The sequence below is a fragment of the Perna viridis genome, chromosome 13 (genome assembly GCF_037379345.1).
Source record: "Perna viridis isolate PV_CMFRI_1.1 ecotype Kerala chromosome 13, ASM3737934v1, whole genome shotgun sequence".
NCBI lineage: Eukaryota > Metazoa > Mollusca > Bivalvia > Mytilida > Mytilidae > Perna > Perna viridis.
The window spans coordinates 3,942,107-3,968,963 of record NC_142457.1 but is presented as its reverse complement, the minus strand read 5'-3'; the positions used below and the strand labels follow the sequence as shown (position 1 = coordinate 3,968,963).

General features: G+C 32.8%; 1 protein-coding gene across 3 annotated transcripts; it reads right to left on the bottom strand.

The window, feature by feature from the left end:
• Positions 1–16: 16 nt before the first annotated feature.
• LOC148599292 (protein PALS2-like) lies at positions 17–26,491 on the bottom strand. 3 transcript variants are annotated; one of them, XM_088557195.1, is made up of 16 exons: positions 26,357–26,491; positions 25,557–25,614; positions 23,786–23,907; positions 22,827–22,979; positions 21,075–21,230; positions 18,100–18,178; positions 16,686–16,834; positions 15,894–15,917; positions 12,857–12,988; positions 12,074–12,191; positions 11,596–11,655; positions 9,723–9,884; positions 6,860–7,062; positions 6,373–6,498; positions 3,583–3,615; positions 17–3,144 (listed from the first exon to the last, which is right to left on the bottom strand). In XM_088557195.1, exons 2-16 carry the CDS (start codon positions 25,594–25,596, stop codon positions 2,968–2,970), a joined length of 1,734 nt encoding a protein of 577 aa, XP_088413321.1. In that variant the 5' UTR covers positions 25,597–25,614; positions 26,357–26,491; the 3' UTR covers positions 17–2,967. The 3 variants fall into 3 exon arrangements, with proteins under 3 accessions (XP_088413321.1, XP_088413322.1, XP_088413323.1); XM_088557196.1 differs by lacking the exon at positions 26,357–26,491 and adding an exon at positions 26,139–26,230; XM_088557197.1 differs by lacking the exon at positions 15,894–15,917.
• Positions 26,492–26,857: the final 366 nt, after the last annotated feature.

Here is a 26,857-nt window from a genome sequence, read left to right as displayed (position 1 = left end):
GAAAATGGAAGAAAAGTGCAAGATTTCTGATTTATTTTCATAATAGTATAGTATTTGCATAATCAAAAATATATAATATGGATTTATTTACAACCATTTAAGAATGCCAGTCTTGCATATATGTAATAAAAACTAATTATACCACATATAACTTGGAGGGAATAAATGATCTACCAACATTGCATTAAGAACTTGAGTAGCAGTCTTTTTTCAGAATCGTGCAAATCCTTTAATATGTGATACACCCTAAAAAGGGTTACATTTTTTATTTTTTTTATTAAGCTGCAAAGCAGGTCTGTATAATTATTCATTCCAATCTGTCTGCCATTAGGAGATAATTCACATTATTTCTATTGTATTTTGGTGTAAATTACAGAGTTATCTCCTTTAATATAGAATTCTACAGTACATTCTTTTAAATGAAAATCTCATATGAAAAAGGGTTGTATGAAAAGTCACATGATATTTTCTGTTTACTTAAGCATTTTATACAAAAAATCAAAAATAAAAATATGTGGGCTTTCCAACCATGAATCACATTTTGCATGATTCTAAACTGGAGTGCTACTGAAGGCTTATTTATACAGGTATCATTTATTTCAGCCCTAATTATTTCTAGGTTTAGCCCCTTTAAATTTGACATCACTTGATCTTTTTTTATGTGTAATCATGAGTTCCATATTTTGATGAAAAACCAAATGATTTTGAATATTTTGATTTTGTAGAGAGGCACTTGTTTCAATATTTCATGTCATAAAATATGTCTAAATTAGTAATCTACTTAGGCTATTCGAAGTTAAATTCTTGTTTCTCGGACCACTTTCCTACCTAATAACAATGACAGAGGAAGGCATTAATTTTTCCTTTATAGTAATAATAGAAGTTTTAACAGTTTCCATATTTTTCTCTTGATGTAACTTGATTTGTTGTTTAGTGTTCAGCTCCGCCGGGGCACAAACTGCAAATTAAACATTCTTCTTCTTCATAGACAAATAAAATGATAAATGGGGATTTTTTGTCATTATTTCATAGATAAATCAATAATATTAGGTAATAAGGTATGCTAAAAAAAGTTGGGGGAGAGCCTGAAAACCACGAAACTGTTTAAATTAGCCTTTAAAACAAACCAAAAGAAAATTCCCTGCATCCTTTTGTTATAAAATAATAACAGTATATAAACATAGTTAAAAGTTCCTTATTATCCATTCTTAAAAGTGAAATATAGACAAAAATCTTTTTCTTCCTGGTTATAAGACAATCTCCTCACTTTAGTTCAATTTAATTAACAGTTTTCTCCCTTATCACACATTTTCTTCAAATAAAAGAAAAATGTCGTAAACTTTTAGCAAGTTATCCATAAATCTGAACAGAACTATTTTTGGACTGAAACATGAAAAGGAATTATAAAAATAGGTAATCAAACTTGGTAATGGTTAAGTATTAACTAAATATGTACAACTTTATTATAACAACCTCCAACTCAAAAATACAAAATATACAAATAAAAATAACCAACCAAAAAAATCAAAGGATAAAATATGAATGGAAAATGTAGAATGAATTACTTTTGGAAGATATGTTTCTTGATTCAGTCTATGTACATCGTGAAACATGAGTTTTTTAAAGTGCAACTAATCTTACAAATGCTACTTGATTTACTTATTATAACCAAGTTGTAGAAACATATTTGATATTTCAGTTTTTATATTTCTACATTTATTTTCAGAAGCTGTTTTGTAATCATGTACTCATTGCTGTTTAAAATGAAATAGCCCTAAATTTACTATGCATAATTTCTAATTTTACCTTGTATATTTATAAGCTGCCTATTGAATACAGAATACACAATTAATTACAATATTCATCAAATTTGACATACTGTTCTGATATTATCTTTTTATTAATACATGTACAATATCTTAAATAGTTCAGAAAACAATAATTATACAAGATATTTTTAAACTTTATGTTGGTTGTATAAGAAAAACAAAGGAAAAAAGCTTGTCATGACAACTTGGTATCTAAAATAAGGTTTTCTCTTGCAAAGGGACATAACTCCAAAGATCACAAAACCAAATCCTGATAAGTAAAGAGTACTGTCATGTGCTGATGTACACAGCTAGTAAGAAATTAAAATCTGCACTATGTATTTTAACATTCTTTAAAGGGAGATAACAATTGAGTTATTTCCCTTTACAAGAAAAACCTAAATTGGATAGATCTTGTACAAGGATTTAAAATACATGGAATGGAAAGTGATTTATTTATAATAGGAATGATATGTTTACACTAGCACAGCACAAAGTAAATTAGTTGCAAAGACTTTTTTTACTTTGTCAACAAACCAGAAAAAATTAACTTTCCAAATGCTTATTCAAAACCATTAACAATAGTTTTAATTAATGCTTTCACTTCAGTGTTATTGTAAAAGCTAGCAAACAAAATACATATACTAAATAACCAAATCAAATAATGTCTATCAAATCTTAGAAAACAGTCCAAGACCAATAACAATTACCCAATTTCTTTTTAGACCTGCTAAAGCCAAAAATAAAAAGTCGAGAGATCCAAATAAAAAGAATCTCAATTCCTTTATAAACTCAAAATTTTGACCAACCAGCTAGCATGAAATGTGAAAATTTTAGGACAATCTCAATTTGTGATTTTAAATGAATCTGGGCTCTCGTTCCCTGCCCATTATAATTTTATATTCTGATTTTCTTATACAATCATCTGCAGCATATTCGTGGGTTACTGCAGTAATCCTTGCTATAATTTTAAAATTAGCATAAAAATATATATTGGTTGGTTTGACAAGTAATTTTCTAGAAATGTCTCTTATACAAATATAAACTTTGATCAGCCTTTCAGTTTCAAGGTATTGTTCAATATATGACCTTTAAGCACTCTTCAATGCACCATTGCCCACAAAAATGATATGATAAAATTTGTACAAGTTATGCCCCTTTAATAGACCCAGTTAATGGGAACCCACTGCTGTTCTGCACTCAAATTGTCCAGTTCCCTACGAAGAGTCCTGTATGTTTCATCAAACTCGTCATTTACAATTGTAAAATCAAACATGCCCTTGTACACTCGTTCAATCTGTTGACTCTCTTGAATGGTTTGGTAAAAGTCATGTTCCTGGGAAAATAAGAATTGTAATGGGATTTGATAAAAGTCATGTTACTGGGAAAATAAAGATTGTAATTAGCTAGGAAATCAATAGCTACTTTCTTACTGTTGTTGTAAATAAAGCTAAAAAATTAGGAAATGGAAAGTTAATAGACAGACCTTACAATTTGCACGTCCTATACAAGTAGATGCTCTGAAACATTAATGGCTCAAAATGGATTAGTGGGAAGTAAAGTATTTTAGAAATAATGTACGCAGTCAGAAAGTACCATCTTGTTGAGTTACCATTGTCATGAAGATTAAACCTATGAATTGCTCCATTCAATCAGTAAGGTCATTAGAATAGAAAGTAGAATCATCAGAACAGAAAGTAGAAAATTGATTGTTAGATCCTACAGATTCAGTGACTGGAACAATTGAGAGGTCTAATTTTAATTGGCTACTTACTGTTTTTACTTCTATTGTTCCAGGACCACTCGCCTGAAAGTAACGAACACATACAATAAATAAAATGTTACACTAAAGAACCCATAAATCCCTATTTCCTCAGTTAATTCACAGTTAGTGCCTGTTTTTTTAACAAATAACTCTTTACAAAAGATAAAAAATATGACATTACTTTAAAGGAGAAGACCATGTTATTGTGCAAGTCCTTTTAATAATAATTAATTTCCTTTTCTTAATTAATTAATCAAGATTTATTATTAGGAAATTTGAATTTCCCGGGCCTATGGGCGCCACCTTGATTGGTTGAACTGTGACGTCACAAAGTCGGTTTGTAAAGTGAAAGTAAATATGTAATTGATTACGATATCCAAAGAAATCGCAAATTTGGGACTTCCCCCTATAAATTTAACCCATAATAAATAGAAAAAGAGATTGCGGCACAACATGTAAGCAAATGCCAGACATCACTGACAAACAACGGAATTTGCAGTCAGATGGCTAGTATTTGTAAAGAAAATCTTCTGGCTACTTCCATGATTTCCGAAGAATTTTCGTGTTGCTGGTAAAAAGAAACTTTTAGAACATTTCTCTTTTATCATTCGTGCAATAGCAAGCTTGACAAGTCATTGTGTTTTGGGGATTAGATAAACAAGATCATAGAAATAATTACGGAATATTCTTTGTTTACATATTATTTGCAGTCAAACGGTACTTTTATCAGTACCAAACCGACTTAGTGATGTCATGAGCCAATGGGAAACTGTTGGTAAAAATCAATTAAGTCTGACTATGATCTTCCTTCAGATAGGAGAGTTCTGTAAGATGGCTATCCACTTATATTTCAAGGATTTAGAACTTTGCATAGCCTTGAGCATTTTATAAAAGTTCATTTTGCATTAAAGGTTGTTTATTTTTGTTTACGTGGATATGATTTATCATAAGGGCCTAACTTAATGCAAAGGTGGTCTTTCCCTTTAAATTAACGCTGATATATAGCTGCTTAAAAAAAATTTTATCATTTTTTTTACCTTCTGTAATAAGCGACTATGTACAGTACAGCAAATCACTACGATAAATTGTCTACAATTGATTACATTATGTCGCATCATTTGGAAATGATAAAAGAAATAAATACAAGTTCACAATGAACTTCACTGTCATTGTACAATTGGTTTTGACATATAAGTAAACGATTATATACAAAATTAAGGCAGCTTAGTGCATTCGATATCATGTGTTATGGTACACTTAAAAAGGACTCACTCTATCTCTTTTATGTGTTCCATGTCCATACCTTCAGCACCTGCGTTTGGAGTTTTCATATCACAACTCGTACGTTATGCCAGAGCTTGCCGTAACTATGCAGACTTTTTGTATCGCGCTTGACTTTTTATGATTAGGCTTCTGGAACAGGGTTTTGTTGCTACAAGATTGAAGTCATCACTACTGAAGTTTTATGGTCGTCATAATGAACTCATGAACCGTTACAGAGTATCCATCTGCACCATGAAAACTGATTTGTTCAAAGTGTCATAGTTTTCCTATCCTCTTTCTTCTAACCCTGACTTGACTTCATGAGCAACTCGGCGGGTGTTTCTAGAAAAGCAGAGGACGCTTACCCTACCAGTGCACCTGGTCCATGCCACCAGTTTTTAGTGGAGTCTGAGTTTCTCATTTACTTTTGTCTCTTTGTACGTATTATTTTAGTTACTTTATGTTCTTTGTTGTGTATGTCTGCTTTCCATGTCTGGTCTTTATCCCTGGATTACATTCTTTTGATTTCTGCTAGAATCTTGGTTCCTTTGATTACTCTCTCATGAAACATGATATTGCATGCACCAAGCTGACATAACGGTTTTATTACATTTCTATGTAGAGACTGTAGGAATTTTCCACGGAGTGAGTTTCTCATCATCACAATTTTTGTTATACATTTAACTTTGCTGAGTCCATTTTAACCATTTTCATTGTTTGTATTTGATTTTGGATGGCTTTTTTTTAAGTATCAGTCTTTCTAAAAATCAGACAGAAGGTGATTCATGCATGTTTAAAACCCACCCAATTCAGTCTTACTTTTTGTTCAGAAACAATTTATGATCACATAACCAGTTTTAGTTTTTCATTTGGTTGTTACGCTTTTGAGATAAAAATCATATAGATTGTACATGAAATTTGCACTTTGGAAGTTATCGTTCTTGATTTGGCTTCATTGATTTGGTTGATTCCAGTGGGAGATGAATGTATGATTTTCTTAAAAGTGCAGATCTGAATGCAGAAATGGTTATTGTTCTGTGAAAGTATAGCATATGTAGACTGAAAAAGCATCATTTGTTTGGTGGGTTTTACTTGACCATGAATCACTTTACCATTGGTAGTGTCTGAATTTTATGCGGACTGGTACTTAAATAAGCAAATTTTGACAAACATACCTATCAGGTATTTGACCAATTCTTATCAATTTTGCTACATATAACACTTTCATCGTGAACGTAAACGTAAAACATGGTATATCACAAAATATGGGTGTGTCAGAAATACTTTATATAAATGGAAACTTTAAAATACGAAATGTAAATATTGATTATAATGCAACTGTAATCAAGGGAACCAAGATTCTAGCAGAAATCAAAAGAATGTAATCCCCGGACAAAGACCAGACCTAGATCGTCTTAATCTTATGAGAGACCATCAATAGCTTGCTAGGTAAGATTTTTTTCAATCAACCCTGAGGTCAAAAGACTTTTTTTAAACTTTTAAACTATGTACAAATTCATAAAAAAATCTACATACCCCTTTCCTTCCAACAATGCCTCTTCTTCTTCCCTCTTCATACATTCGTTTTAATGCATCCATTCCTGGTGCAGCTATAAATACTACAAATGGCATGAACTCAGCTGTTTTCAATACTTTTAATGACTGAAATAGAATAGAAACATATATGGACATGTATTACAGTATCATTTAAATGTTAAAATGTCCTTACCTATATAGTCTTCAATATGAACTGAATCTTATTTTAAGCAGAATTTTTCAATGAAAAGTACAATGTCTGAAATTTCCAATATCTTTTAGGAAACAAGCTGCAAATATAGATTTCCTACTGATATACATGTATAACAATACATATGTATGAATATCAAAATTCCTGAACAATTTCCACAAATAATTTCTAATTTTCATACAAGGTCACATTATTAAAATTATTTGAGAGCCATACAAACTTTAATTTTTAATTCTCCCAACATAAGCAAATTCTCCTAATAAACAGAACACTTACTGTGGGACTAACATCAAGGACACACATTCTTCCCTCATGAGTGATATCGTGTATGGTATCTAATTTTGTTCCATAAATATTTCCGTTAAATTCTCCCCATTCAATGTATTTCCCCTCTCTGATCTCATCATCCATCGTCTCCCTGTCTGTGAAGAAGTACCCCTTCCCATGAACCTCTCCTTCTCTTGGAGCCCGTGAAGTGTCTGTAATTGGATAATTATTTGATCATAATATTCAAGCATTATTTCGTGCAAATGTTTTTGAGTTTTTTTTTATAACTATTCCTTAAAGATTAATTAACTAGAAAACTGTGAGTGTTTATACCCCTGCCTTCCACTTCCCCATTTGACAACAAGCACCCTTTAACATCCAAACTGAATTAGACCAAAGTGCACAATGGGAATGGAATATGTAATAAAAATTCAGTGGAAGTTTCATTCATTCCATTAAGTGCTGTAGGAAAAGTAACTGATAAAAGATGGGTACCCCACCTTTCCCATATTCATAAATAATTCTGTCCATATTTTGTAATGTAAAACCTCAAAACTGATTTGGACCAGCACAACGGGAATATGAAACTAGAGGCTCTAAAGAGCCTGGCTCACCTGACTTGATAAGCAACATTCTATTTTTGTAAAAGTAGCCATGTTTTTTCTTGGATAAAAATTCCTGATGCTAAAACCTAGAGAACATTCATACCAGATTTCATTGAAATCCGTCCATAAATTTCTGAAGCGAAAATTTTTGAAAGAAATAACATTAAAAATAGTGAAAAAGTATCACAAAAAGGCAATAACCCCAACATGGCTCAACAGATTTACAAAAAAAATTGACCACTGATAGATCATATCATCCTTGTTTTTACTGTCAGTAACTGGTTTAACCTAACAGTTTTGGAGATTTATGCAAAAAAACCTGTCTGACTCCTTTGATCTATTTTGAGTAAAAACGGCAAAGTTTTTTCATGGATCAAAAATCCCCATCTCCATTCTATTTAGAACACCATTAGGAATATTCATACAGTGCAACCTCTGTAAACCAGCCATCACTGGTACTGACGAAATCGGCCGGTTTTCAGAGGGTACGGTTTCCAGAGGTACCGGAAATTGACGTTGTTGCTGCGGAAACTGGTTCCGGATGGATACAACTATGATTAATCTATGTCTGCAAAATACTCTCATTTCATTTTTAAAGCATGTTGACGGTGCAGTGCATTGTATCTTTTCAAATGTTTTTTTTTGTAATACATGTATGTTTCATTGAATAAACATTTATATCCATGTTGTTGTTATTTTACAAGTTTATTTGTAGAATACCATAAATATATCGATATCGGGGGTCACTGACCTTGAAATACCTGTATATCTGTGTCAGCGTTTAAATGTACAAAGCATGATAAGACCACGTGGATAAGACCTTTTCAATTCGTATGTGAAATTGTCATGCTTACTTTTAGTTGCAAATCTGAACTTCTGAAGACTGTCATTATTTTCAAAATTGCCAAGATACTCGGACTTGCGTTTCAGAATATCGGAAACTGTTGTTTTGCCTATGCCGAATTTCTCGCTTAAAGATTTCTGAGATGGTTTAGGATATTTTTCAGACTCTTTTATCAAATTATTTTTGTCTTCATGAGTAAGTTCAATGCGGCGACGTTTAGCAGGCGGTTTAGACATTTTAACATGAAATGAATAATTTTAGCAGTAACTGAACTAGCAAGTAAAACGAAATATTTAGTTATGATTTTAATTTATTAACGCACAAAATTTATAGCTAAATGAAATGAAACCATAAATTTAATTTAATTTACTCATAAGACAAAAGGATGCACCGCAGTCGGAAAAATTGTTTAAATCAAATGAAGTTTGCTTTTACAAAACCGTTTGATATTCAAGGGTTTAAAAACAAATTAAAAATATACATGTGGTAAACCACGCTGATCATTGTGTGTGCAAGCTAAATTGCCTTTTAATCATTATCTTAACAAGCCGATTTGTTTTAATTATTATGTTTTGATGTTTGATAATTACATTTAATTACGATTTGCACCCGTATGACATGTTTACGTAACAAGGTAAATAGTGCGGCGGCAATGGTTTACATGTAAAATATGTCAATCAATAATCAATACACAGAGTGACAGGTAACATGGTTCACCGATTTCTCAGATAAACCGATTTTGTTTTAAGAGGTCAATATTGTATGAAAACATATGTTTCGTCCCAGAATGTACGGCCGGAATTCGGAATTTAGAGGGGCCGGTATTCAGATGACTTTTTTACTTGAATATATAGGCGTTAATTCTGGACCAAAAATAAATGTACGGTTTTCAGAGGAATCTGGTTTTCAGAGGGGCCGGTTTATGGGGGTTCCACTGTACCAAGTTTGTTACTTATTGATCTGGTAGTGTCAGATGAGAAGATTATGAAAAGAAATAATATTAAAAATAGTGAAGAAACATTGAAAAAGGGCAATAACTCCAACATGGGTATACAGATGTACAGGAAAATTTGACCACTGATAGATGTTATCATATTGAACATTGTAACCCTGTCAGTATTTAGCTAAACCAAACGATTTTGGAGATCTATGAGAAAAACTTTGAGTAGTATTTACAAGGCATAAAGCACCAAATCTTCCTGGGTCATCCTTGTGAAGAATTTATGTGGCTTACAACTACAAATATCCACTGATCATCTTTGCATAGAACTTATGTGGCACAATGACACCAAATCTCCTTGGGTCGTCTTTGTGTAGTATTTATGCAGCATAACAGCACCAAACCTCCAAGGGTCATCTTTGAAGAGTACTTACGTGGCATAAAACACCAGATATCCATTGGTGATCATTGAGTAATACTTACGTGGCATAACAGCACCAAATCTCCTTGGGTCATCTTTGAGTAGTTTCTGTTTTAAGGATCTTCTTCCAACTCCGCTGGCTCCTACAAGTATCAATGTCTTCCTTTGGAAAGGAGGCATTCTTGTAACCTCTTCATATATTGCTATTTCACATTTGTCAAAATCTGCAAAAAGAAATATTACTCATATTATCAACATTGATTAGAACACATGTCTGTGTTTCTAACTTAATAGATTTAGGTAAGTATTGATTTTTCTTTTAACAATGCTTTAAAACATTTCTCCAATAGAGATAGTTTAATTTTGATTTTTTTTACATAAAAGCTTCTTCAACCATGTTATAGTCACTATGTGTAAAGTTTAATACACTCAACATATATACAATAAGTCTTTACCACTAAAACATATAAAACCTTCAAGAATCAGACAATGGTTGAACTATCATTTCTTAAGGTATAAATTCCACTAAAATTGTTTTTGAAAGGCACTTCAAGGGCATAGACGTCATTAAAAATAAACACAATTTTCTACAATTTGAAACATATAAAGATAATGAGAGTAAATAAAAGCCATTATTGCAATATATTCTTTATTACTGAAAATAAACTGTTGACATGAATGTTTAAAATTATGTTGAAAGTATGTCCATAGAACACCAATTTTCAAGTGTTTTTTTTTCCAAAAAAAAAAAAGAGACAATCAGCACCATGAAAACTGATTTATTCAACAGGTCATAGTTTTCCTTCCCTTGTTTGTCTACCCCGGACTTGTCTTTTTATGAGCAACTCAGCGGGTGTTTCTAGAGAAGCAGAGGACGCTTACCCTACCAGTGCACCTGGTCCATGCTCCCAGTTTTCAGTGGAGTCCGAGTTGCTCATATACTTTTGTTACTTTGTATGTATGATTTTAGTTACTTCATGTTCTTAGTTGTGTATGTCTGTTTTCCATGTCTGGTCTTTGTCCCTGGATTACATTCTTTTGATTGCCGCTACAACCTCGGTTCCCTTGATTACTCTTTCCTATTCATTTGTATGGCAATGTTATAAAACAAATCCATGAATTCCTAGGAACTCCAATCATGAAAATTAGTACTCATAATAACAGGATGATTAATTGGAAAGCGTGAATAACCAAAATATGATCACAAGTGCCCAAGAATACCTTGATATAAGGAGTGTGCTCTGAATGCTTTCTTTGCATGAGTGATGATACTTTGGTTAATCACAATAACCAATTGATTATCCTATTTATTATATAGATTTCCTCCATTATTCACTCCTATTTTCAACATAAATTTTAAATTTTGTGAATGGCAGATTGACATTTGTGTCATGATATTTTGGCAGAAGAAAGTCCAAGAGTGAAATTACAGAATTTGTGTAACAATATGAAAAATCGATTTTTTTTTAACAAAGGTACATTCATTAAATCCCTGCTATCTATATCTATATACAGTACCTGAACCGATCTGTGCAACAAAAATTGTGATTGATCATTGATCAGTTTCCGATCTATCAAACCGCTGATCGCATCACGTGACCACAGAGCGGTCAATATATTTTACGGTTTTCGGTGTTTTCTATGTCAATTTTACAAATATTTACATAATGCAATAAATTTGTACATGAATTTATACTTTTATTTTTAACAAATCATTTGTCATTTTACATAAAAAAAACTGTGATCAGATCGGTCACTGGTCATCGATCCGTCAGCGATCAATCAGTCAACCGTCGTCAATCCATCAAACTATTGCACGGATTGGTTTGGTGACTGTAATAAATGTAAGTACTTTCACAGTTTAAAAATATTACCTGACTTGTATGAAGATTTGTACTTAATAAATGATAACTCTGTCATATGATGTATTCATACCTTTATGTTTACTTGTTGTGTAGTTAATTTTCTTCTTTTTTCTTCTTTTCAGACCACATACTGAAAAAAACACACAAAGTTAAATTCTTTATACAGATACAATAAACATGTTTAATACAAACAATGGAGGATAGAGTAGACTGATGTATGGTCTTTGAAAAGCCTGTAAATATAAAATGGAAGATCAGTCACACAAGAAATTCCATTAATCACTAAGTCCATTACAAATACAGGCAATTCATTCACTATATTGAATCTCTTATCTGTTAAATTAAATTACAGAAACTAAAAAAAGAACTCAATCTCTCCTTTGAAGTGGGGTTATACTAAAGACAATCCTTGTAAGCACCAACAAATTATCATAAAAGGTAAGAATGAAAGAAATGCTCTATATCTTCAGACTAAAAGACGTATGATGATAAACTAAAAAGATTTAATCAGATACATTGTTTTAAAGCACTAATACCGTCTAACTTACACAGACTGCTCTTTGAGTAATCATAATCAGGCTGTACAAAAGCTTTCCTTTTTTCTTCCAGTTGATGCGATGGTATCAGTCCTGTAGGTCCTTCACCTTCTACTTCCACCCTTCTAGCCTGAAACAAATAAACTACAGTATCAAACATCAGAGTAAAATGATTGACTTCATTCTTTTTTACCTATGCCAGAATATTGCATGCATACCAGAACGCAAGAACATAAGATCAGACCCAGCTTTGTAGTTGTCCCAAACCACTGAGTAGGATTTAAATCATGCTAGTTAACAAGATCAACAGTCTTTAAGTAGGCATGTCGACCCACTTGGACACATTCTTCCCACTTCAAACTATCCACTCACACACTATCTTACATTATGTAATTCTTTGCAACCTCTCAAACTTGAGGTTGAACACTACCACTATACCTAAAAAGTGGCAACAGTTTTGAAGATGTTGAAAGCCCAATTTGAAAGCCTCAAACATTAATACTACAACTATAGGGGAGCCCATTAAATGATACCCCCTATAGGCTATATCTAAAACCTTTCAGTTTATTTTGCTTTATTTTCATAGATTGGGTAATAGTTACATTGTTTCATGCACACCTACACATGATATCCAACCATGATAGGAAGTTCTACTTATTCCACTGAATATATCAGATGTATAAAATAATGAACAAGGTGAAAGATGAATAGCCCTTGCAATGTCTTACAATGGTGGATGGCCAGACAAGGTGATTCCTAACCTTTGTTTGCCAAGTGGAAAGAAAGTATGATTACCTGCCACCAGTTTGGATCTTCTGAGCTGAGAATGTGTAGAATATCCCCATCACTAAATGGGAGACCGGCATCTTTACTGGGGATTAATCTGTCTTTCTGGGGGTCATAGTTAAAATGGGCCTTCATAAACATCTGAAATAGAAATGAGATTAAAATACGATATATACTATTGGATCTGGTCATAATTATAAAAATGGGGAACAGACCAGAATGAAATTGTCATCAGAAAAATGCTACCGCTCACAACATGGAGTGCATTTCATGGCATCAAATAAACAACTATGCTCAGTGATTGAGATTAAAATTTTGAGAATGGGTCACTTTTAATGATCTGCAAAATTTCAATGAACAATTCCCTAACATTCTATGTAAAATGTTGCATAATCAGCTTGAATGTGATAAATGGCACCTGTCCCTTAAAATCCCAATCACTGCATGCTAAAGCATGTAATCCATCCTTCCTACATTTTCCTTTGTTTGTTAAAGTCTCATAACTAAATTAAATTTAAAATTAAAATTGAACATAAAGACTAAAATACATGTAGAAGTTAGGTATTAAAATATCTCAAAGTTGGTTGGAGTATGACATCTGGATAGATATGGAGGTTTGTGGCCTTTATAAGGTGGGCATATAAAACTATTAAAAATTATTTTTGCATTTTGGGGTAAAACAATTACTACTAATTTTTATATAACTGCAGTAATTCAATGCTGAATCATAACTCCGATATGCATTCCTTCTAAAATCTCTGACATTCCGTAATTTCAAAAATAATGCATTATATTAGCCCAAAATAATCTGTAAGTTAGTGATTATCCCAGATCACATTCTTTAAGACCTGAGCACTACTAAAATTTTAAAATAATAAGCCTGAGAATAGTCTTTACTATAGTGGTAACTCCAATCAAAGTATGTCACAAATAGTTATGATTTTTTTTTTAGATTTAAGGAATATTTAGTTTTCTGTCCCCATGGCCAGAATCACAACCTGTATTGTGTAATTTGCAGCGAAAATCAATACAAAGTGAGAAGCTGTGCAGGTCAACACTGCAGCATGCATATATACAGGTACATTAAGTCTGATCTTGTCTGGTTTAGTTCCTGAAGAAGATACCATTATCTTCACTACATGTGAATTATTCAGCTCCTAGTCCTACAGTTTAGTAGCAGTCTTTATTTAAATCAGACAAGAGATGAATCATGCATATCAAAAGCTCACCAAATTCAGCTTTATTTTTTGTTCAGAAACCGTTTCTTATCAGTCATAGTTTTTCAATTGATTGTTAGACTTATGAGATAAAATTATACATAGATTGCACATGCAATTAGCACTTTGCAAGCATTGTCATTTCTGATTTTGTTCAATTTGGTTGATTTTAGTGGGAAATGAATGTATAGTCTAAAAAGTGCAGATCTGAATGCAGTAATGAGTATTGTTGTGTGAATCAATATGTTGACTGAAAAAGCATCAATTGTTTGATGTTTTTTTTTCTACACCATGTTTCACCCAATCATTGGTAGTGTCTGAATTTTATGTGGACTGGTACTTAATTATTTAACTTTAGAACTAATAGTTGGTCTGACAATGATTCATTTAGAAAGTTTGCAACACTTAACAAATACAATGAAATCTGTCCAAACTAAACACCATTGATATGTTTAATTTAAGTAAGTATAGGGTTTACACAGGATCAAAATGCATTGAATTTAGTTTTACAGACTCCAACAGATGCCTTGGTTACACCATCATTTGCTTATCAAGGGTTAGCTGTAAAGAGTATTATGAGTGACAAAGAGTAACCAAGGGAACCAAGGTTATAGAGGTTATCACAAGAATGTAATCCAGGTACAAAGACCAGACATGGAAAACAGACATACATGACAAAGAACATACAGTAACTAAAATCATACATACAAAGTAACAAAAGCAAATGAGAAACTCGGACTCCACTAAAAACTAGGAGCAAGGACCAGGTGCACCGGTTGGGTAAGTGAAAGAAGGCTTCTAACCCTGACATTAGAACAAATTAGATAGACACTACAATTCAGGACATTTCTATCATTCAATTTTCCAAATTATAAATCTATTAGGAAAAACTTATAATGGATAAAATAAAAGGAAATCTAAAATAAATAACATATAATGTATACTGACTCAAGCTTGTACATGAATGACAATAGCATCAACTAAGAAAAAATACAATACAAACACACCAATATTTGGTAGCAAGCAAATTATTCAAAAATCTAAGATACAAATATGTACATTGTCATGCACAGAACAAAATGTATTTGTGGATATATGAACACAACAACACCAGTCTATTATCAAGACAAAACCACATAAATAATGGTATTTAGATTACACATTATTTATCAGAAACAAATTTAATTGATCAATGGAAAGACCAGTTTTAGTTTAATTTCAGTTGAAAATCATCCAGCCATATAAAGCTATATAAATTGTTTCCCAAGAGAAAAAAAGCAAAGGTACAATGTTTATAGACTTCAGATTTACTGCTCAGTTATTACTTTTATTTGAATTAATTGGGTATATGTAATTTCCCTCTGTTTGCTATCTGGCAACAACTTAACAATTATTGTGACACTGTCTTGGGAAAGAGAATACAGCTACCCCTGTCCTTTCTAACAGCTCCTACAGAGTCTACTTCATAGGTCATGTCATGTCAACATTTTTACAGACCTCAAATATAATATTGAACTAAGACTTCAGTTTCAATTAAAACTTTGTTTAGATCAAAAAGTACTCATACTGATCTCAATTCCAGCTTTTCTCATTTTTTTAGCCCAATAAAAATACTGATATACTGCCTTCAGCTTCTTTCAATATTCCCCTTTCATTATAATAAATACTTATCTTGAACCCAATAAAAAATTTAAATTGCACAAAATTCTTCCACTACTCAAAAACCCCCCATAGTTGTATGATTCTCTACTGAAGAACTTGACTTGGCTTCATTACATATTTATTAGACTGGTATTTGACTAGACAGATACTACATCTTTATTACCGACCTGACCAGTGTAGCCTAAATCCAGCTGCCAAACAAATATATAATCAGACTCTTAATGAATAATATACAGTAAACAAAAAATGCTAATTCTTCAAAAAAAAAAAAAACACATCCGACTCATTTTTGATTCAATGTAAACCATTACATGTTGGATGCCTCCCCCCTCTGTATGGGGGTTTGAAGGGGGTGAAAGCACTCGCATACATTGATAGCAAAGTCAGTCAAATAGCCTAAAATTGTGTTCTATAGCTATATTTTATGGATCTACAGGTTTCTTACCCTACCATTTAATTCTGATTAAAAAAAAAATATGGCATTTTTCAGTGAAAAAAAAATTACAAAATATATTTTCTGCCTATTTGAAATCCCTGTTGTATCCATGGTAACCATGTACATTTGTACCAGTCTTCATAACCTGTTTTCTGAAGACAAATTGCCAGTTAATACTTCCAGCATGTCTGCACTTTTATGAACTATATTTAAATGATCTAGAACATTTTAAATTTTTTGCTAGAATCACTTAAGTGAAAAAATGACATCAACAAAATCTAATGGAGGAAAGGGTTAACGCATTTAAACCCAACAACTAAATATTAATATGGGGTCCCCAGGTTGTTATAGAATGCAATGTGAAAAATGCAATTTATATGTATTGTGTGTATCATTACCTGTGATGTAAGCTACAACTCCGTATCGTGGGTATAATTACCTGTGATGTCAAGTTACAGTCCTGTATCATGGGTATAATTACCTGTGATGTAAAGTTACAGTCTTGTATTGTGGGTATAATTACCTGTGATTTGAAGTTATGGTCCTGTATTGTTGGTATTATTTTGAAAGTAATCTCACTCTCAGCTACTCTAATAATGTCCATCAGCTGTTCTGGTGTTGCCACTGGGATTCCATTGACTTCTTTGATAATATCACCAACATGTAACATTCCTGAAATACATTCCATAGGTTACATCATTTTTGTCAGCTCAAATTTTTTTTGACAGTGACTTAGATGTAATGACTCAATTGATATGAAACCTGTATACAACCAGGATAACCCCACCACTGATTTCATGGGCCTCTTCACTGTCAGATGTTAGTCTTTGTGTTTTAATTTTACTTTTTGATTTGATAAGTAGGAACTAAAAATCAATGAGATTGAATCCTTCTCTATGGGCTTCGCCGTAGGGAAAAGGCAATATATATATATACAGAATGGATTTGGGAAACGCTTACCAACTCAAAATGTTCAGCTTTTAATGTGCATTTAGCACTCATATTCGATAGAAATATATACCAGTTGAGAAAGGGGTATGGAATCAAATATAATCAAGACACAAGTTCGTCACTGAATAAACAGGAATTTGACATTGAGGTCAAAGATCAAGGTCATTGGCACTATCCATGGTTTGCGACACATTGTCTTTAGGTGATCTACACACATGCAAATTATCAATAGCCAACATCGACAGACAAAAAAACCCCAAAAATATCGCAGTCTACATTGAAAGACAAAATGTTACAGCCCGGGCAGGAGTTTGTAACGGACGTACCGACAGTGATCACTTTTCATGGCTGTGCCCTAGTTATTATCACTTTGTAATCATGGATTTATTACCCTTATTGTCAAGGCTTTTCAGAGCTTGTTGAAGTTGTTTACACTGTAGAAGACCTTGTGGTGACCTCTGCAGGTATTTACTGGATTTAAGTTATGTATGCTGATGCATTCTTTACATTTCACAATAAAATACCAACTTACAGGTGCAATAGAAGGGAAAGTAAAATCAAGACATTAGAAATATTGGATTATTGAAATGAATTGGAAGATAGAAATAAAAACTTTAATATGATGCCTTATTTAGACAGACATAAATTAAAAGATTTTGAGGCAATGAATGACAATAACCAGAACAGGATCCCCCTTTCAGGACAAAACATACTAAAATTCACCTATGCAAAAAAAGCTTATTTTTTTCTTACAGATAGGTGTAGATAATTTAGGAAATAATATTAATTATGGTAAAACAGTGATTGGGAAGAAAATTTTGAGATGAGGCAATTTTCAAGAGTTTACAATGATATTCACAATATGGAGGAGCCATTTGCCGCCATCAAGGGCAAATGGCCTATGACCCCTTGCTTTCTAATCCTCTGGTCAAACATGTAAATGATGGAATCGGTGATAAAACAAGCATTATTCTTGTCATTTTTACCTTGTTTGTCTATCACACTTCCAGCCAATACTCTAGCAACTCTAAGGTTAAAATTCTCATCAATTTTCACAGTAATGCCCTACAAAACAAAAACAAAATTATCAACATTTCCAGCCATCACAACACTCATGGTACAAGTTCTTGCCGCTCTCGCAGTATCAGGCCAAATAAAAAATGTAAGTGGTTCCAGTCTCTTCTTTGAATACAGTTGGGTCTGTAGATTGGAAAATTATTTTTAAAAATTCTATTTTTTTTATCGAAACAACTCAATGTCGGCTTGAAATAGTGCTAAATCTTGAAAGAAGAATGCTTAAGTGCTCAATGAAAACCTTGGGGTTGCAGCTGCAAGCAAGTGCCAAGCCATGGTAGTAAACTGTTGTAAGTTTCGAGTCAGGTCCAGAGAAGTGACAAAAAAAATCTTAATTACTGGTACCAGAAGGTGGGTACTGTTGGTCAGTATTTTTTTCCATTTTGGCAAAAAAGTCTAGGGTTTGCTGGAGTCACACATATTTCTTTACTTGGCCTTAAATGCCATGTAATGATGAAGATTCTATTAATGATACCAGCTAACTGAGTTATACAGTTATAATGTTATCTTTACTTTACAGGTCAATTCATATTTCTGTTATACATATTCTGAGGATGAGCATGATATACAATATACATGTTCTAGCGACCAATTTTTCTATTTTTGTATTTTCATCTTTGACCTAAAATTTGCTAATTAACATTCTCAATGCAGTAGATTGTAATGTGAATTATTCCTACAAACTAGCGGTGCAGGGGTGTGGTCAATGTGTATGATGTGTTTGGGATTTGTCACATGCAGGGCTGCTGTCAATGATTACAATGTGACCAGTGTGTAAAACCATTTTTTCCCCAACTTGCCATTCTGGCTAGTGGAATATTGATCTCGCTAGCCAAATATAAATTCGACTAGCCACATTTTTTTTCTGTATTATCATCTGTTTTTTTGTGGATTTGACTGTCTTCAGCCTTTCTTTTTCTTTCAGCAATTATGTTTTCATTTCTTTTCAAATTTATCCAAAACTTTTCCATTTTCGAATATTCCCTCCCATTTCAGTTTTTCATGTACTTTACAGTAACAAAATAAGTACTCCATTTCTGAACTCATATTTTGAAAATAAAATTATATTTCAATAGATTCATTATTATGAAACAAGAAAATCATTTGCTTCTTGTTCATTTTTATTTTGACAATAAACAACTAATTTGCAAGGTAACAAATCTTAAAGGAGAAGACCATGTTATTATATACATAAATATCAAAACTAATCTGTTAAATATTCATGAATATTAAATTGAAACAAAATAATTTCCTTTTCTTAATTAATTAATCGAGATTCATTATTAGGAAATTTGAATTTCCCACGCCTAAGGGCGCCACCATGATCGGTTGAACTGTGACGTCACGAAGTCCGTTTGTAAAGTGAAAGTAAATCGGTAATTGATTACGATATCCAAAGAAATTGCAAATTTGGGACTTCCCCCTATAAATTCAACACAAAATAATAGAAGAGATTGAGGCACAATATGTAAGCAAATTTCAGACATTACTGACGAACAATGGAGTTTGCAGCCAGCTGGCTAGTATTTGTAAAGAAAATCTTATGGTTACTTCCATGACTTCCGTAGAATGCTTGTGTTGCTGGTAAAAAAAAACTTTTAGAACATTTCTCTTTTATCATTCATGCAATGGCAAGCTTGACAAGACATCATGTTTTGGTGATTAAATAAACAGGATCGTAGAAATATTTACGGAATATTCTTTGTTTACATATTATTTGCAGTACTTGTATCAGTAACAAACGGACTTAGTACCACGAGCCGATTTGACTCTATCGGTAAAAATCAATTAAGTCTGACTATGATCTTCTTTCAGATAGGAGAGTTCTGCAAGATGGATATCCACATATATTTCAAGGAGTTCAAACTTTCCATAGCCTTGAGCATTTTATAAAAGCGCATTTTGCATTAAAGGTTATTTATTTTTGTTTACGTGGGTATGATTTATCATAAGAGCCTAACTTAATGCAAAGGTGGTCTTTCCCTTTAGATTACCAAGATAATTTCGTTTGAATACTAATACGAGATCAGGACTGTCGCCTAGGTTTTGGCACATCCTGTTTACTGGAAATTAAAATGGCAGATCGTAAACAATGCTTTACAAGTCAATAAAATTGCGCATATCATGCCAAAATTCACTTGACATATTCAAGCTAAACTTCTCATAATGTAGGGAACATATTTTTAATGTATGATGTTAAGGGATGTTTTACTAAATAACCTGTTGGCTGCTTAACTTTCCTTGGAACTTGTCAATCAAATGACAGTCGCCAAATTGACCAGTGTAAGCAAATGAGAACTCCCCAAAATACACATCTACTTGTATTTGGCGAGCTGGCGAGCGGTGGTTTCCCACAATGTGAGACTGTGATTTGTTCCATGCAGGATTATGTCTTGTGTAGGGCTATTGTCAATGTTACAATGTGACTGTGATTTGTTCCATGCAGGATTATGTCTGGTGTAGGGCTACTGTCAATGATTACAATGTGACTGTTATTTATTCCATGCAGGATTATGTCTGATGTAGGGCTACTGTCAATGTTACAATGTGACTGTGAATTGTTCCATGCAGGATTATGTCTGGTGTAGGGCTACTGTCAATGATTACAATGTGACTGTGATTTGTTCCATGCAGGATTATGTCTGGTGTAGGGCTGCTGTCAATGACTACAAAGTGACAATGATTTGTCAAATGGATGGAATGAAGTCAAATATTTAGTTGGCCTTCTTATCTATAAATTGATTTTAGTTCTGAATGAGAAAAAATCAAACACAGCAAGAAAATATGGGAGTTAGACCTCAATGCATCCTTACTTAATAAGAATTAATAAGATTCAGAGATTTCTAGGTATTGCACCCTCAGCAGCATCTCTAGCCCACCCACTTACCAAAGATGTGGTTCTGTCTTTCTTGATACTGACAAGTCTGCTTTGTTCAGCAACAGCATTAAACAATGGTGGAGGAGGCTGGGCCAATTTGTTGGTCTCATACAAATCCTCCTCATAGTTCTTATCAGCCACATCGTCATATGCCCTCAACAATGCCTGTAATAAAATCATGTTGTTTTGGAAATATTTGTATAAAAGTACACCATAAACAATACTTAAATTTGAAAATGTAATTTTCAAAATGCTTAGAAGTATGCTCTGTAAATGCATGAAATTCAAAATTTTAATTATACTCAGATTCCAGAAAGTTTATACTCTCTGCATACACATTTGTTCCTGTAACTCCAGACATTGTCAGGGCAGAACAAAATACTACACAAATCTAGAGTACGATGTCGAAATTCTACCACATTTCTAAAAATTTCTCCGTCTGTGCGAGACTCGTAAGAGTAGTCAAGGACGTTAAAAACCCCCTTAGTAGCATTTCCAAAAGTTCACATACTGTATATACTTGCCTATAAATCAGATTTTTGGGACTCAATGCGGAGAAGGGTTCCGACTTACAGACAAGATCTAGTTTATGAACTAAAATTTTAAGCTAGAAAATGTCAAAAACTTGAAAACTGACATTAGCGTGACACCCAACATTGAACAGCCAGACCGGTGTTGTTTACCCCAATGTTAAAAATTATAAATGTCAGTTTAGGGAAGATCGTCTTCATCTTGTACCTTTAACAGCTAAAAAATGATGCAGCAAAATAATATTTACTGTTTATTCTTTATTTTGGCACAATACTGGCCTTTTAAGATTTTATTTGTATTTCCCACTCATCCAATATGTGTACTGATTTTACCTGTGTACACTCATATAGCCAAAAACCCAAAGGTTTAACAGAAACATGACCCAACAACATACCATAATTCGTGACAAATGTAATCAATATTATAGTTGGTTTTGACAATCGTTTTTATGAATTTCTTTTTCCTTAAGGTAAAACCTCTTCACTTACAGAAATACCTTCAAAAATGAGTTGTTAAGAGTATCATAAACTTTCTGTTTTATTCTTTGTTGTTCCCTATTTTTATGATTTTAATTTGGGTTATTGGTTGTACCAAAATTAGAATGAATGAAAAAATGATTGTATGAAAACAATTCAAATGCATTGTCAACATTTAATTACTACTGTAAAATCAACTTTGGCTTACAATTATTTATATCAGTATTTATTGAAGTTATCAAAACAAACTGGTTTAATCATTGTAAATAAGGAATTTAGCGATGCAGCTGTCAGAAATCTGTCCGACTTATGAGCAGGTCAAGGCTAGGTTCCAGAAATTTTGGCCTGAAAAGGGGGGTCTGACTTATGGGCAAATTGACTTATATTCAAATATATACGGTACATGTAGTACTGCCTTGAATAGGAGTATGCTCTCAGTAATCACAGTAGTTAGTATACAAACTTAGAAACCCTACAAAAAGAGGCCAAAAAAGGAGAAGAAAAAGAACTGAAAATTCTAATTAATCTTTGTAACAATATTGACAAGATTCTGAATAACACTTCATCCGTTATACTGAACTAATTGTGTCTAATTTATTCTTTAGATCCATGCGTAGTCCTTAACATAAGTTAAAACTACACAAGACAGTATTAAATGACAGTTGTTTTACATATTTTTTACAGAAAGGCTGAGAGATCATGGTGCAGTGCCCCTATATCATAGAGGAGTAAGAGGGTAGTAAGTATTACTCACGGCGATGTGTGGATCTGACAAGATTTCTTCTAAATCTCTCCCGTTAGGAGTTCCCACAACCTTCTGAATAATGTTAGAGACATCAGCCAATAATTTCTCTGCTCTGATGTCATTTGGAGGATTTGGCAAACCAACCTTCAGTTCATCTTCAGCCTATAATAAATGATACAAAAACTTTGCATGATGGGTAACCCTGGATCTCTGTGAAGACACATAAAAGCTTGGATTCAGTATAAATTCTGGATTTAAATTCAAGGTCCATTATACACGTAGAAATTGAAAAAAGTAAGCTTTAAGATTTAACTAATTTGAAACAAGCGACTTTTAACTTCACACACTAATTGATGTATAACAGGAACAATATTCTAAGTGTAACCACTACATATTAGCTCTCTCCATGGATAGTGGTCCTGTGAAAGACTATGCTGAGACCACGAAAACAAGGTAACATTCTACTGAATGGCAATGAATGCCAAAGCAAAATACATAAAAATCAAACTGTAAACAACATACATGTACATGACATTTGTTGCTAAGAAATAAGCAAGTTTTCCAACTGACTTAAAGACATCAACAAATTGTCTTAAGCTTTTGAAAATCTTAGCTACAAAGGTTAGATTAATGATTTGTCATTCTTCTTGGTCAAGAAACATCCTTCTTTGCAAGCTCCATGCAGTGGAAGACGTTCGTTTACCGCTGCAGATAGGCCTTTTGAAATTCTTAGGCAATATTCAAATCATATGTAGTTTGACAATTGGATAATGTTACATAAAACCATGAACTTTTCCCAGACTTTGCAAGATTCTTGCATTTTCTGAGAGGGCTGGCTGCAGCCTTTATATTGAAATTCAAACATCAGACGCTGCTTTGGAGCATTGTTTCCTTGTGGATTTTTCGTGTAATGTGAAAGTGTGATATTGTCATTTTTTCCATGTCAAAATAATAATACCTTTATTTACCTGAGTGACCTTTTGAACCAAAGGATCATTTAAGAATCCCTTTAGAAAGTTTAAGTCTGCATTTCTTGCTCCTACTACTTCTCCTATCTCATCTAACTTCAATTTCAAGTCCTGGAGACAATCTACAAAGGTTAATGTAAAAAAAAACTGTCAACACTTCAAACTAGTACTTTATACAAATTTATTGCAAGTATTAGGCCAAAAAATAATCAAATATTCTGTAAGCATAAACTCATCAACAACATATAGTTAATTTTTTGTGACATCCTGTCCTGAAAGATTCCCTAATTTACATTGGTTGTAAATGTCTTTACACAGGTTCATCAATTTGTTTTGACAACAAGTAATTTAGGCCTGATATACATGTAAATTCTGTGTTTCTGGTGACCCTGCTGACCCTAATTCTTTTAAGGTGTCCAAAAAAAAATATGTACAGATTTTTGGCATTTCCATCATAGATTTTTTAACTACAATCGCCTTGCTCTCCAAGACGAAATGACCCATGGCAAACAGGAATATAGGCGAATCAACTAAATACCTCCTGCAAATTTATCAATATTTTCAAAAATAAAAAAAACCAACAAACCACCCTAATTCTGTAGCAGATGTTACCGGAAACACAGAATTTTTTAAGCCTTATTTTGATTTTAACCAGAAAATTCAAACAAGACAGGAGAAACTTCTCAATGCAACTAAACCTACTACTTTGACAATTAAGGGCATGTTACTGGGATATAGTTCAATTTTTCTTGAATATCAGAAGGCTACCGCCAAAAGTGGGAAGCTTTACACATATTTGAACGAAGAATATCAAATAATTTAGGTCTAGAAGTACAAGATTTCATTGAACAGGTCAGGGAGAACCACTAATTTATATATTTAATACATCTCAACTGACATATAATCACCAATTGACATATACATGTACAAGGATTGACAAATTGACATATAATTCACTATTTTCTCAGAAAACATCTTTAATTGAAAATGGAGCATTCTTTTCAGGTAACCATGCTGAAGTGTGATGACATTCCTCTCATTTCAGGTTCTAGATGTTAACACATTATGCTGCATTTAAAAGAAAATTGCATTTGTATGTTCACCTATTGTTATTTTATCTATTTCATTGACCGTAATTACCAGTCAATGGAAATCAATAATGTGTGCTGTCAAGTGAACATGAGTTAACTCAACAGATAAGAGTCTGGTATTGTTCAATCGGAAAAGAGCATACTGACCCTATTTAAATACTTGATCATCATCATTGGAGGTAGAATCTGTCTGTGCAAAACCCAACAGGGTAGTCAAGGACGTTAAAAACCCCCTTAGTAGTCATTGGAGGTCAATGGAACAGTTGAAACAACAAAAGAAATATCATAAACAGGCAGGCTCAAGAAATGCAGCATGCTTCAGCAAAAAGAAAATACTTTTTCGGCTCAGTAAGGGTCATATATTGGGTTTCGTTTTGAAAAGTAATACACCATTCTCAAACCTAGATTTAATTTTGAAAAACAGTGAATTATACGTCAAATGGTCTATCCTTGTATATGTCAGTTGAGATATGATATATCAATTAGTGGTTCTCCCTGACCTGTTGAAGCTACGGGAAATATCTGTACATACGCAATTAATAAATTTATACTGTGTCATGCAATAATTCTGTACATGATAAAGCTTATTTTTGAAAGCTGTATAAAAAAAAACAATGCACCAGTTCTTAGATCATTTCTTCATCAATAATAAAATGTTGTACGTAAAATGACTCTTTTACCAATAGATGTTTCCTGTCGGCGATTTGTTGCAGCTGGCATTGTATATTCTGCTTACATCTGAAATATAAATTACACATATTGAAAGTATATTGAACTGTGAGAGGGCTTATTATTATTTTTTTTTGCACAACTGAGTCACCAACGCCGCAAGTTCCTATGTTAATTAAACTAGATGTAGACCATATGCATTTATATCTTTCTTTTTCCTTTGATGTTGTTATCAGAATTTACATACTTTGATTCTATTATTTGTGTTATGACCATTTATTGTAAATGTGTTAGAACAAATAAAAATATTGAAATATAATTTTAGAACAGATCAATATAGCAGACCAATTCTTCAACACTGTAAAATCAGAATCTGTCGTTAAAGAAGGGAAAGAAATATCAAATTACTGCCAGGACTGAATAATTTAAATGTACACCTATTTAGACCATTTAGCTCAAAGAGGTCCACGACATGACGTTCAATCTTGAACTTTGAAGAAAAACTTTTGTCAGTACGCGTTTGAGTGCAACACTCCAATTTTTAAACAGTCCATCAAATAATATTAGAAAGAAACACACGAGAAAACATTTACTGAATATACAAAACGTTTTCAAGTTGGTATCCTTCGCTTCCGGGTGTCTTGTTTACATTTGACGGCCATTTTCCCAAAATTTTTACCTGTGCCGACGGTGTTTTTAATTAGTTTTCCAAAACTTTGCAACTTTTGCAGAAATTGGCTCACCCACTCGCTCAGCTTTTAGTTTTTTTTTTTTTTTTGATATTCAAAAAATATAAAAGCTATTTTGTTACCTGTTTAAAATGTGAGTAATTCTTCAAAATGACGCGGTTTTCACCTGTTAAAATCAGTGACATTTATCTCTCGAAAGTCGGATGAAAGATTGTTGCTGATTGGCTAAAATCTATTCTCTAACCTTTTCCACAAAATCCAAGAAAAACCTCGGGAACTACAAATATAAGTAGAGATGGCGGGAATTTGTAACATAAAACATGATATCTATTGACATAAATAAGGTAGTTGAATTTCTTCGTTTTCTATTTTTAACACTTTATCATAAGTGGTTGAAGTTACTCATGTTCGTACTTATATATAATAACTGTGTTTCTAGCTGCACATTGTCGTTTATAAACTGAAAATCGCTTCTTACGTCTCAAATTCAAAGCATAACATCAATTAAAGAAAACAAAAACGAAATCATCTATTAAAACAGCAAATATTGCACTTAAAATATCCATATGATATGGGGGTCGACTATACATATACAAATAAATTAGGGTTCTGTCATCTTAACT

Excerpts from the sequence above, each read along its gene's own strand:
- LOC148599292 (XM_088557195.1), bottom strand. The coding sequence starts at position 25,596 with ATGCCAGCTGCAACAAATCGCCGACAGGAAACATCTATTG. Across the intron at positions 18,179-21,074 it reads AAGACAGAACCACATCTTTG|GGCATTACTGTGAAAATTGA; the intron begins GTAAGTGGGTGG and ends TTTGTTTTGTAG. Across the intron at positions 16,835-18,099 it reads AAGTGTGATAGACAAACAAG|GAATGTTACATGTTGGTGAT; the intron begins GTAAAAATGACA and ends AATGTATTTCAG.